The 14,581-nt window shown below is 36.5% G+C and overlaps 1 protein-coding gene across 1 annotated transcript in view; it reads right to left on the reverse strand.

The window, feature by feature from the left end:
- LOC137393867 (uncharacterized) overlaps positions 1-14,581 on the reverse strand; it is a 121,794-nt gene that overhangs the window by 77,824 nt on the left and 29,389 nt on the right. The window contains exon 5 of the mRNA XM_068080578.1: positions 12,361-12,570. Within this exon, the coding sequence (XP_067936679.1) occupies positions 12,361-12,570 (210 nt within the window). The remainder of the gene's footprint in view (positions 1-12,360; positions 12,571-14,581) is intronic.

A 14,581-nucleotide genomic window follows, 5' to 3' on the forward strand; every position in this document is an offset into this window, starting at 1 on the left:
TACTGATCTCTAATGGAACTTTTGTACCTTGCTCTCAATACTTCACTTTTTTGCAAAGAAAGAGATCATGGATTTAGACCTGTACAATACCATTTAAATAAGCAAACATTTTGCTTTCTAAGCATGTACAAGAAGTGTGGTTTCCGACCATTTTCAATCTGATTAATACCTGTCTAAACAAGAACAGGCGCCAAAATAATTTGCAAGGCTCATTTGAGCTTTTGCCTCATAGACGCGATTGCGGTTTGTATATTAAAATGGTAACTTGCTGGGCAGTTAGGTGCACAAACCGATCTGAAGCTGGTTTGCAGTTTTTTTCGGTTCCCTCGAGACAGTTCATTAAGAAAAATATGGGTTCAAAATGTCAGTAGGTTGGACGCAAGCAGCAACCCAAGAGCCCCAAAACTTCTAGAGCCAGGCAACGCAACTGTAATCTGTGAGGTGAGTCTCCCTTTTCGTAATAATAAAAACAATAATAATTCTGATTTTTTTATACTACTTTTTTTTCTGGAACAGTAATGACATTTAGCTAGTTGGTGTTTTAGACTAGAGGGAAATTAAAGAAAGAAATGAGTTAAGTATCATTGATTTGGATGAATTGTAGATTAAAAACAAGTCTTTATCATCACCACCACTATGACCATGACATGGATCACATCAATATATGTTTCAAGAAGAAAATCAAGCAGCAGCCTTAGGCCTGCAATCATACTGCTTGTACATGTACTTACTGGCCTGATTTTATGTGCGTACCGAAAATTATATGATATACTAGAAATTCCACTGTCATACAGCCCACGACCAAAGTAGTAATGGAAAAAAGAAAGGGTACTGATGGTTGTCGAAAAAGTAGTTCTCAGCAGGAATTGACAGAGTATAATGTAAATGAGACTTGTTTGAGATGATATAAAATAAATTTGAGAGAGCACGACTCTAAAAAGGCGCAACCTAAATAACAGAAATGTAAAAGAAATAAATATTAATAAAATAAATAATTAACTATCTCAAACTTATGTTTTACAATAATAAAATAAATATTAATTCAAGCTGTAGACTCAAACTACTGTACGTAATTTAAATAACAACAGCAATAATGATATATGTTTATTATATCTCTTATTATATTGAAATGCAATATTAAAAGTAAATGGCAAGCTGCCGTGTAATATACAATTTGAAAGTTGTCTGTTGGTTAAAATAAACATTAATTCAAGCTGTAGACCTAAATTACTGTAAGTAATTAAACTAACAACAGCAATAATCAAATATGTTTATTATATATCTGAAATGCAATGTTAAAAGTAAAATATATTGTAATATACAGTTTGAAAGTTGGTTGTGTTGAATGTAGAACGGTTTTGACAGCGATATGTAACAGAAATAAATATTAATAAAATAAATATTTAACTATCTCAAACTTATGTTTTACAATAATAAAATAAACATTAATTCAAGCCGTAGACCTAACCTACTGTACGTAATTTAACTAACAACAACAATGCCAACAATAAAGAAATATGTTTATTATATCTCTGCAAATGTAAATCTAAATGCAATATTAAACGTTAAACGGCAAACTGATGTGTAATATACAGTTTGAAAGTTGGTTGTGTTGTGATGAATGTAGAATGGTTTTGACAGCGATATGTAACAAAGAGCAAGCGTTGGCATTTACACGTCTGGAAGTTTTATGCGAACCGGAGTGAAATAAAGAAATATTCTTGTCATAAAAGGGAGTTGTAGTAACGGCCCTACCTTTTAGATAAGATGTAAAGAAATCTGGCTGATGTTCTAGATAATTTGAAAAACCTTCGGTAATTGGACAAAACCGTAGGCTGATAAACTGTGTACCACATTTTCGTACCTGTAAATCGGTCTACGCCTCTAACAGTAGACAAACAGTACACAGTAAATAGTTCTACTATCTGTCGCACGGCTTTTTTGGAGTTTCGTAGGTCGGTCGAAACTATTAATAAACCAAGCTGTTCAAGCGTTTTGTGGCGATTTGTGGCAAGACTTTATCGTTCTATTCTCTGTCGCTCGACTTTTCAATTTCCGGTCTTAACTTTTATTAAACAAAGCTTTTCAAGCGTTTTGTGACGATTTTCGTCCTAATAAATCTGTCTATTTATGTATAATCCGATTAGATGGGTTAGTTTTAGGTATTTGCGTCAACCTTTCAAAGGCTTGGTAACATATTTAAATGTGTTTATATGCGTTTTGTATCATTATTATACTTAAACGACTTTACTGAAAAATAGTTAAATTTGTTGATAGGATTTCGTTGCAAGGGTTTGGTGACGGCCGTTAACGGATAATTTTTCGGGAGTTGTGTGCACATGTGCATTTATCATAATTCTCCCAATCAATCGTTTCACTCTTGTTTGGTCGTGGGATTATGTATGATATGTTTGATAAATATTTAACAGAAACATTTTGAAGAGCATTGGTTTACCCTGACTAAGACTGAGAAAAGACGTTTGAAACCCAGAGCTATCTCTACTGTATTTGCTCACAAAAGACCACACCCTCAGACAGAGAGAGTCAAGAGGCACAAGGCCATAGAAGGCTGACACCAAAGCAGTAGCAGCCATGCATCTCATGCAGTTGCTTCACCCACGACTAGCTGCCTTGATTTTCATGAGTCTGGCAATGTTGGACAGTTTGGTGAGGCTTGGTGGAATTTTAATCAAATTTCATGTTACATTTTAACCTGTTACAAAGATTTCCTCATATTGACTACAATTTATTGCCATGCTCTATTTTTTCACATGCAGCCAATTCAGCAAAGTGGTACGTATTTTAAGTGTGTAGCTGCTGTGTGCGTGTGTGGTAGATATGTTGTTGATAGGGTTGTTCATGAACTAAACAACAGTGATAGGCAATACATCATTTATTTGTATTTAGCTTGATTCAATTTATCCTTCAATTTCATTATTATCACAAATTCAAACTATACCCATTTATCCTTTCACATTTACATATGGGTGATTTTTCCAGGCATAGCCAAAAGATGGAAGCAGGCAGTCGGGTGTCATTTTACTGGTTGCTCAATGTCAGCTTTGGGCTTAAAGATCACCATAATAGATATCATTGCCAAGGCGAAAGCACTCGGACTGAATGTCATAGCAATCACCTCAGACATGGGTCCTGATAACCGGAGTATGTGGAGACAGTTTGGAGTCACCAGCAAAATTAACAGTCTAGTTACATCCGCGGTAATTGAAGGCAGTGCTACTGAGTTCATAGCTGATGTGCCGCATGTCATCAAAAACCTTGCCAACACTTTCCTGAATCACAGGCCAATAACTCTCTCTGCTACCACAGTCAACAAACATCATCTGCCTGCGAATACAGTGGAGATAGGTCACGTCGAGGACCTCGTTAGATTCCAGGAAGATAAAGATCTTAAACTGACACCTTACCTTAAAGTTAGGCGATCTGACTAACAGCACTCACTTTAGAAAGATGAGTGTTGGCAAGGCACTGCACATATTTAATAACTCAGTTGGTGCAGGCCTGCAGTATTTCGTCGAGAAGGAGGGACGACCTGTGTCATACCTGACCACAGCTTGGTTTGTCAAAGCCCTTGACAAATGGTTTGATCTGATGAGCAGCCGCCATCCTGTAATGGCTCTCTCCGCGAATAACCCTTCGATGTATACTGCTGCACTTGCATTTCTTAGTGATTTTCTCCCAACTGTCTAAACCTGTCAAATCGGACAGAAAGCAACATGGAAGCCAGTACAGGCAGGTATACAACTATCTACAACCGCTGTTTTGATGTAAATCACTCGTAGATTCTGGAAAGTTGCAGTTCCTGTTAACATCAGGGCTGACACAAGACTGTAGAAAATCTTTTCTCCGTTATCCGCAGTAAAAACCCTGTACCATCACCCCGTGACTTTAAATATGCTTTAAAAAATATTTGTATCGCTCAGTATTTAAAAGAAGTGAAAACTGGAGACTATGCGATTGATGAGCGTCAGTATTTAGCGGAGCTTCTGCCTGCTAACTTAATGCCTTCGGTCGATGAAGACCCTACCGTTGAGATTCCATCAGCATTCACAACTGGAAGTGTTTTATGAGAAGCTGAGCAGCAGTCTCTCTATTATCTCGGCGGACACTGCGTTCAATCGTTGATGAAACTGTGCAAGACCTGCACAGACCAACTCCGTGTTGCGGACAGCTGTCATCAAAACCAATCAAGGTTCACCCAGCTCAATAATTTTAAAGATGGTGCCCTTTTGAGTTCTTTGCTGAGCTTATGAAATGGGAGGTTGCTGTACGTGCCTATGAGGCAAAAATTCATCTGCCAAAAATAGCTGAAGCATTGACCAACCATTGCTTAGAACTCAGCGCCGGCTGCCGTGCACTGACATCGATAAGCTGCCAGCATCAGCTAGGGCATCGTCTGGCGAAGAAGTTCGTAATGGTACGTCTGCACTTAATGTGTAGAAAAGCCACTGAAGCGCTGAAAAAATGGATCGTCTGTGAGCTTTGGGAGTGCTTCAATGGCAATGCGAGATCTTGTGCGAAGAGTTGGCATCATCAGTTAACTCTTAGCTTAAAGCCTCTGTTGAGGAGCAGAACCGAAGAGCGCCCTCTAAGCCGAATGTTCTTTTCATTAATCGCCCTGTCTATATTTTCTTATGCTTAATATTTTTCAGCTTAATATATTGTCAAAATATTAGTAGTATCCAACTGCTCACATGAAACCAGTGTTGTGAATGCTTTTTAACAAAATTCCAAATTTTATTGCACTATTACTTTGTTTTTGTGGTTTGTCACTGCTACATAAATTATATTTTTATTTAGTCGCGTGCAGATGATCTTAATATCTGTAACTGCTTGCCTGAGCCTGGTTTTTGCATATGTATTGCGATACTACATGTATATACAATATGTTTTGCTTAATAGATCTTCAGCTGATAGTACCTTGGTGTTTGTGAGACGGAGAATTGAAGGAAATGTATCCACAAGCAATATTCAAATGAATATTGCTTGTGGATACATTTCCTTCAAGTTTACTATATTCAAATGAATATTGCTGCCAGCCACTATGTCATATCTGATTAGTCGCAGCATCCATGGTTTTTACACAAAAATTAAAACGTAATTCCTTTAGAAACCCAAACAGCAACTGGTTGCCGATACAAAACCTATCAGTACTCGAGCTGTAAATCAATTTAGGTAAGATGTTTTTCAATTTAGGCCTTGAAAGGGTTAGTTTCTTAAATAGAAAAAAATTATCAATAGCTTCTTGTAGGGAATTTTGTCCTCTTTCAAATGGTGTATAATGCAACCATCAATTTTAGAGCGACTGCCTATGGGAGTGATTTTTTGTGGTTAATGTTGCGGCCTCTCCATTATAACTTATATAAAAATAGTGGCCGGTTTGTTTGGAATCGAGCGAGCTCCCGTATGCGCTTCTGTTGGTTGCGGGACTCTGTGAAACTATACGGCTCTGGCCTAACACAAACAACATATCAACTGATAGACAAAAAAAATACTTTCTTTGAAAGTCAACTCAAATTTGACGTAACCACACCTTTAAGAATTGTGATCTAACCAAACTTTTGAGATTCTAAAAAATTAGTGAGTAACTATTTAGCTTATATAATGTTTAGCAAAATTGTTAACATAATAATGCATGTATAGCAAAAGTATCAACATGCTAAGAGCAAACTTAGGCTAAGAAAGTAGCCTGGTGAGAAAGGTTTGTTGGGTGAGCTTGGATATAGCTTTGCAGATGATTATTGGTTAACATCATTAGGAATAACCACGTAGACTACTGAATGATGACATGCAGCAGCCATCTGCACTCAAAACAAATGTCCAGTTTACAGCGATTGGTTAGAATAAGCGAGTCTGCAGCGCTTGAACTACTAGAAGCACGCTTAAAGCCTGGAACCCATATCGATTGCGAAACTCCTGTTGTAATATTACGCAGCAAAATGCTTGCGAAGCTAGGCTTGGTGGCTTATGTTTACATAAAGCTGCATCGCTAATAACGGCATAAAAATGTTTGCTCCCCATGCCGTTTCAATAATACTGACCAGCACCTGTACAGTGCATTTCGGGAAAGTTTTGCCTGCAGCTCTTCGTGAAATTTGAACAGCGGCAAACTCTTGCATTACCGCTGGCAACTGCTGGCGGTACCCGGCGCGCAGGTTCCTATTTCACTGCTAATAGCCTGCGGTGCTGCCGCCGGTACTTTGCGACGTATGTAATAGCGCGGTATGCTGCTCTAAGGTGGCTTTTAACTCCTTAAGATTTCTTGAGAGAGAGGGCCGGGTCTTATAAACATTTATTAGCAAAACTGTCATGAGTACTGACAGGCTAACAAGACTAACAATGATCACTATCTTAGTAAAAAGTCAGCATTCCTTTATATAGTGTTGGTAGCATAATACCCTACAGGATGAATTTATTCGCGTACCCTAGGACACTTATATTTCGCTAGTATTTAGTTTCGTGAGTAGCATACAGAGTAAAATTTCGCTGGAACTTAATTTCGCAGCTCTGATGAGTGCGAAAATATAGTGATGTGAAAATAAATGCAGTGGAACAAACATTAGATTCCTTAGGTCCAGTTCACTGGTACGAAATATTTTTCAATTTGGGAATACCGTACTGTTTGGAACCGCACCTCTATATAAGCTGCATGTGCTTTATTTTCCAAAAACGATAATAAAACAATACATAAGCTGCACCTTACTATAGGCCGCAGAACTAAGGACTGCTTTTTAACGTGGCAGCAACTAAGCCATTTAAAACGGAACAGTGCAGAACGGCACAGTTTCGTATTATCCGACGCTTTTTAACTTTGTGCCTAACGGGACAGTACCGTGAGGCATTGTTTCGTATTTTCTTTCACAGCTAGAAGTGCACTAATTGGAGATTCCCCGTTAGTGCGCCCTAGCGGTGAAAGAAAAAGCCACAAAATAAGCCACAGTGATTAGCCGCACCCTTGTAGGCCTACCTATAAGCCGCATGGCTCAAATCATCAGAAAAAAGTAGCGGCTAATCGTCCGAAAAGTACGGTAGTTTGTATTTGTGAACCGCAAGTAGAAATGTGTAGGCGAGATCAATAATGCAATTTGATCGCTTGCTGCAGTTTGTCTCCTGGACTATCAATAACGTCAAGGTCACTGCCGCAGTGACTGATGTTGTACTAATATTAGAATTCAAGTATTTATAGCACGCGGTGGCCATGGCCCCGGGTTGTTATTGCTTTTGGTTGGTAATAAAATTCATCACTACAATAATTATTATTCAATTTTATGACTTTCCCTACCAGACTGTCATCCTCATCAGTTACAAATTCAATGGCAAAACTAATATCATCACCTTCTTCATTTGTCTAGGCTTTTCCAAAAAAACTTATTATCTTAATTTGTTTTGCCAAGCTGCTCAGTCGGTGTATTAGCTATAATGAGTTTAGCAAAACTTGCCCAATGAGCCAATCACATACGAAAATTGTCTGCATTTCTAATATGACGATTTTATTGTGAATATCAATAAAGAAAGCCATTTATTTTTGCGTTTTCGCTCGTTCGTTGTGATAGTTTAGTTTCGCTCATGAAATTTTCGCGAAAGGCTGTTGCCGCGAAAACGCGAAAGTTAGATGCCGCGAATACATAAGTGTCCTAGGGTAGTTAGATTTCACGAAAATTGCCATTTCATGCATATTCACGGATTAATTTATTCGCGGCTGACCACTGTCACTCTCTATGAAGAGTTAACTCTATTGTGTTTAGCAATAGAGTTAATCCTACGCATGCGCACATTGCGTGTTTCGGTTTCTATTTAGCTTACAACTACGGGTCGATCGTGCTATGCTATAAATTTTTTGCTGCATTCTGAGGTTTTCACGAATATTCATAGATTTGGAGGCCTTTGATGAACCAACAACTTGTGGTGAGTAATGAGTTTTCTCAAAACCATTTACTAAATTAGTTGAACTTTACTTTAGTTTCGCGGTAAAACGCAATATTTATTTTTTCCATCTCTACCGCTTCGTCATTTGTTTTAGTGTGAGAGAGAGATTTTTCATCATACAAGGAAGCACCATGACTGCAAGGGTGGTAGATGTCATTCTTAGAAGATCACCAATCATTTAGGGAGGTCTTGAAATTGAGGTAGAAGTGACCGCAGCTGCTAACGAGAAAAATATATCTGTTTTAAAAAAGGAACAAAAACGCCTTTGCGAGCACAAATTTTTGGCCAACCGGCAGAACTTTGCAATAGTAAGCCATGAGGAGAGTTCTGATGATAACTTCCTTACCAGCCATGTAGTAGAGAGAGAATCGCCTTTAATATCTACCCAAGACAATGACAGCGGTATAGAGCTGCTATTACCAAAATAACTAGTCAGAGAGCACCATTACACGCTAGTATTCACTTATCAAGAGTACCAGTTTAATTTTATCGCTAGATAACCGCCATAATGACTAAACTGTTTATATTTACTCTATTTATCATTTGTAAAATTTTATTTGTATTTGAAATATTTTATTTGTACACTCAAATTTGTAATAAATTATAATATATCTATACATGAAATTCATTCTCAATCTGTAGTAAACACAAAAACGAAAAAATATTAAGAAGTGTTAAGGAAGTACAAAAACAATAGGTGAAGTATTTAATGAAAGAGATCAGTTTTTAAACAAAAGAATTAACTAACACAGTTGAGTATGGAAAAACGTATCTGCATTGCAAATCAAATACATACCATAATGTCCAGATCAGAATCATTATCGTCCTCAACTACGGTATTAGAGATTGATGGAGTTGATTTCAATGCCAAAAGACTGTAGGGGAGATTTTTGCGATGACGAAGCCATGCCGAATAACTTGTGAAAACCTTGAATAATTTTGTAAAGAAGTTCGATGCAATGGCAATAAAACTCGAAGCCTCGGCGATGATTTTAAAGAAGTTTTAGAACTCGGCTACGTTTAGTACTTTTGCCTAGCGGCTATTTTTGCAATGACACTATTTGTAAAGAAATATGATGCATTAGCAATGGGGTTAACTCAAAGCCTCAGCAATGATTTTAAAAAGGTTTTGGAACTCAACTACATTTAGTATTTATGCCTAGCGGCTAGTTTTTAATTTTGAGGCAGTAGTTAGTCTCTCTCGTGATTAAAAATAGAACTAATTTTTCGCGGAATTGACTGTTCGCAAAATTGTGAGTTTTTAAAACCATCGAATATTTTCATCCTGTAGGGTAGTCATTAATTATACTGTATAATGAGCCAAGCACAAGATACAAAAAGGACACAAATAATAAGTAATGCTATTACAATTTTGTTGCAGGCACAATGGTCAGACAAAAAAGGTTAACACTGACGCAGATGGCAACTGTCTGCTTTACAAGATGTGTCCAGGTGTAATGGTGGATTCAGTGCAGTTATTATGTAAATGAATGCCTTAAGAAATGAATGCTAATAAAACGTATGTAGATCGGTTACACAATCTTCTGAATGGAATAATAGCTGTCATATAGAGGAGATATAGCAATATTTCAATGCTGAGATAGACCCATCTCACACGCATATGGGAACTTTATCTACTAGAAGAAAGGCTTTAGCTACTAGAACAAAAACACATGGCCAGACTTCCCTAAAAACAGCGATTGCAGTCCGATATGCAGTGAAGATCATGACGTGTAACGATTATAAGCACAACTTTTCCAAACTATTGCAAGGTGGTGGCATGGTTGAGTGGTAGTGTGATTGGCTTAACATCTGTTCATCTGAGTGTACGGGTTCGATTCCGGAGAGATGCCATTTTCATTCTTAATGCTCAGACAGAAGAATGGAGTCGGCTCTTATAGTACAGACCAGGTGAATGACCAGCATTGCATGGGTATTAAAAACAACTTATAAACAGTGGCAGGTAATAAATTTGCTATTGAGTAAGTTAGCGCAGTGCATTTTTGATCAATTGATTTTGAATTGATTTTGATCAATTCCAGGGTTGGCATCATAATGTGAAAACATCATAAGTAGAGATATAGTACTTATATAATGCAAACATCTCCTGGTAAAAATCAACAGTTTTATATAAGTGCTGTATACATATTAAAAAATGGTAACAAAATATTATGTTTACTATAGTTACCTACAGTGACTTTATTGTATTTAGTGGTTACGAATCTGCATTGAAATGATACAATGCAATGCGCTGTGTAGTGCGTACTGTAGAGTTTTTACCTTCAAGACAGAAGACAGAGGTATGTATAACATAAACTTTAATTTTTAATAAAGTTAGCTTAATAAAAACACAAAATTAAAGCTAAGTTTTAGTTGTTAATTTATTTAACTGAATTTCAAATTTTTATCAATAAAATTTTATTACCTATTAGTTTCCGGCTTCTTTTTTAACATAATTTTAGCCAGTCTCCCTAAAACCTTTTTTAACCTAATTCGACAAGCAAGCCCGAATGATGTTGTTTTTATAATGAAGTAGATTTTTGTTAGCAGGTTAAGAGAAATCGTCTGACCATTGAATCCTTCTTTTTGAAGAGTTTATAAATCCAGTTTTGCTAGCGGTTTTAGAGGAAAAATATTACCGTTTTACACACGATAATTGCTGAACAGAGAGAAATCAATCATCGTGTCTTCTTCAGGCGTTGTGAAAATATTTTCGGCAAGCAGTATATCGGTGTCTTTGTTATTTTGACATACGTAATAAGCACACCGACTGCCAAAATTAAACTCGAGAGCAAATTTTGTTGAATTCATATGGTGAGGTAAAAAAATCATCATGTTCCACTTCGTAAGGTGAGAAAAATCGTATATCAGGATAATCGTATCCTGTGGGTTAACTGTATACGTATTGCTAAATTTGGTGATAAGAGTTGTGAGAGCAAGCTCTTGTGACGTTGCACGTAACACTGAGTCACTATGCGTGTTGTAACCCAAATAATGGCTATCTGCGCAATGACATTGTATCCCATGTAGCTTAATGGATTAGCAGTCACCTTGTGAATAGTAGGTTCCGAGATCAAATTAATCCTCTGCCACACAGATTTTTCATTGCTAAATTTTCATCGTTATAACTAGACATAGAGTGCACAAAAAATCAAAAATACAAACATTGAGTTATCAATGCAAACATAGTTATCGGTGATGGTGTCAATAGTAATTGAAAATGGCACCGGAAAAACCTGATACACTGTTCACAAGCATGTTGACACTGGGTAGCACTGCTAAAGTTTATATCAGCAAAAAAATATAGTCAAACATGGATAACTCGAAGTTCACGGGACCGAGCGAAAGTGTTCGAGTTATCAGAGCGTTCGAATTATCAGAGCACTATCACAAGTTCATGTATTTATTTATTTATTAGTAGATACATGTACATATACAAACTATAATATAAATCAAAAGCATAAATAGCTTGTTTCAAATTACATGCTTTAAATGTAAAGTTTAAAACTTTTTTATCGAAAAGTATAGAGACTTTTCTATCACTTGAGATTGGTTTGTTGTTTGAGGTGGTGTTATTGCCAGGACGTTTTTAGATTAAAATTGGCAAAACTTGATCGTTGTTGAAATGCTCAGAAGAAAATACATCTTTTTCTTTTGAGGGTTTTAACCAAGATCAATTTTGCCAAGTTTTTTGGAAGTTTGTGCGAAGCTACCTCACTTTTTCTTGCTTCCCAAGGGCCATCGCTAAGTGGATGTTTGGTATAAATCAAATTTCACCAAACCTTTAGAAAAGTCGTTGACAAAAATATTTTGCCGATGGTAGTAATAACAACGCCTATGAATTACAAAAAGTTGAGATTTTCCTCTATGGGTTGGGATAAAGTGATTTTTTAAAGCGATAACAACCGTCTCGGTAGGTGTTGGGCAAAAAACTGTTCGAGTTAACAGAGTTGAGGTCGAGTTGTCTAAAGCCATTTATCATTACGTGGGAACGGACCAAAGAAACCGTTCGAGTTAACCATGTGTTCGAGCTATCCAGGGGCGAGTTATCCATGTTTATGGTATAATGTATATGCTATTGGCTTTTTCAGAATTGTGCATTACGCAATTGTGGAACTAAAAGTTCAAATGACCGTTTGTCTATGGAGCTAGAGACAACAAAATTTGAAATCATACTTCCCAACAGGTGCTCAATAATTTCTGGAAATCAATTAATTTACACTTGCAGTACAGATCATTGATGTTTTTTATCTTATTTGCGGTAAACAATGAAGCGTTTAATTTTATGAGCGATTCAATGACGCAAAATATATATATGGAATACTTATGCAATTGAAATCAGTTTTAGCATTAAAAATCCTAAACAGTTTTGAGATATAAAAGTAGCAAGCTCCTTACATGACTCTAAATGCTTACCATATATGTAACACTGCGCAACACAATCATTTGCGAATTCGTCGAAGGTAGTATTATATACCCCAGGGTCACATAGTGAGGAATTATAGGTGCACATTATTCCATACCAGAGCGAAGTGCATTGCCGGTGAACACATTTATTGTTAGATACAGGAGTGTCCATACATTGTCTGTAGATCTCAGTGTCAATATCATCAAAAGGACAGCAGCCTAAAATCAAATGGAAGCAAGTTCAACATTCTGTAAGAAATTAGAAGTCATTTGCTTCGCCTATAAAAGTAATAGATATTTCTAGTATTCCAAAAGACAGTAGTTGTAGCTAGATTAAGTTGATTTGACAACCTGTATATCACTTGACAAGAAGATTCTGTTTTTTGCATATTTTGGTATTTGGTAGATTATGGCACGCGCACAAATTGAATACAATGCACACCTGAATTACGGTATCTCTGATTTTATGGTTTTTTGCCTTATGATGTGGAGCACTGGTTTTTGGTTCCCTCATTACGGCGTTTTTCGCCATACGACATCAACCGAAATGTTTCTCGAAATTAAAATTTTGCAGTCAGAGTGATGAATACATCGGAATCACAAAAAAAGTTTTTACTTTGGGATGTTTGCATTAAATAGTTACTATAGATTTTTATACCCTTCTATACGACATTTTTGCCTTACGATGCCAACACGGTAACAAAATAATGTTGTATCACGGGGGCCCACTTTTCAGTACATACAAATTCTCACTGAATTAGCACAATTTTCAAAGTCTCAGAGAAGGTGAGAGAGTGGCAGAGTTTAAACACTTGAGAATTTCTCAATAACAATTTATTCTCATTCGCCGTGCATTTACAACAAAGCTGGGCAATGATTTATTACCACATGTATGCTAATGCCCAAGGCTTTTGAAGAAATTTTGAATACAGTCTAATTTCTGTTGCACGAAAAATCATATCAAGAATATAATTATAGATGCGTTGTGATTCCTACTTATTCTGCACACATCTTCAAGGAAGGTAAATGTATTGTGTTATTCCTAATACTAGTTGATTGATGTATTTATTTTTGTAGTATTATATTTACTGTAAGCGGTGATGCACAACTTGAATTGAATTGGTCGGACAATAAGGAAAACTCTAAGTCAAACACGATGTAAAACGCAATGGCAAAACTAACCATAGCCAATACAATAGAAGAGATACTGTGAAACCTGTATTTGAACGTCGCCTTTATTTGAAAGCCAATTATAATTGAGTGTCACTGGGAGAAGGGTTGAGAAATAGAGCACCACCCTTTAGCTCAACGTCACTTCTACATGTATTTGAACGCCATTTCTATTTGAATGTCATTTCTATTTGTCCACAACTATTTGACATTTTAGATCTTCACAAACCTATAATAGCAAGTGATCGGTAGAAGTGTCCACAGAAATGTGCTACTAATGACTCCGTTACATCAATAACGATTTGGACAATGTTTCTGTTCATATTAAAGTTTGTTTACCAACTCCAAGTCATTAGGTTTTTTGTTGAAAACTTTGATTGCAATACCATAAAAATAATTGGTAATTTTGTCAGCCTTATAAGAGTTCTTTGTTTTTAATGCGGTCTTGAAACTTTGACGTATGTAAAAAAAAATTTGAACAATTATAATACTTTGGACAACTTGTGACAGGCGCGCATCTGACTGAAAGTTTATCATTTATTTCGACAAAAGTTTTTTTAGATAGCAACTTTTTTAGGCATAAAGGTTTGCGCCGCAAAAAATTGTTTGGACGCTAATATCGACCAGTTCAGCACTGCAGAAAAAAAGTTGAAGTCAGCAGACACCTTGAAGGTATTGAAGAGCTAGAAGAACATAAAATGATTCCATATGAAAGCAACAATCACGTGACCTGCATGCCAAGAAACGATGTAAATATTTGTTTCAAAAATCTCAACTTTTGTAAGAGAGTATAAAGTGGGGGACTCCAGGACAGACCCTGAGTTTGGTCCGGACAGACAAGATCTCCCAAAAATTTATAAGAAAAAAATCTTAGGAATTTCTGAAAAGTTAAAGTCACAAATGCTTGCCTCAATGTTTAAAGGATTCGTATAGGAGTATAAAGGAGCTGTACAAATACGGCAAGCACAACTAGCACTTAGGTCCTACAGTTGTGTGTCTTTTATGGCAGCCTGTACAGTGACTACCCAACAATTTTATCGTTTTTATTCATTTTGTATGT

This window comes from Watersipora subatra, chromosome 4 (assembly GCF_963576615.1).
Source record: "Watersipora subatra chromosome 4, tzWatSuba1.1, whole genome shotgun sequence".
NCBI classification, from domain to species: Eukaryota; Metazoa; Bryozoa; class Gymnolaemata; order Cheilostomatida; family Watersiporidae; genus Watersipora; species Watersipora subatra.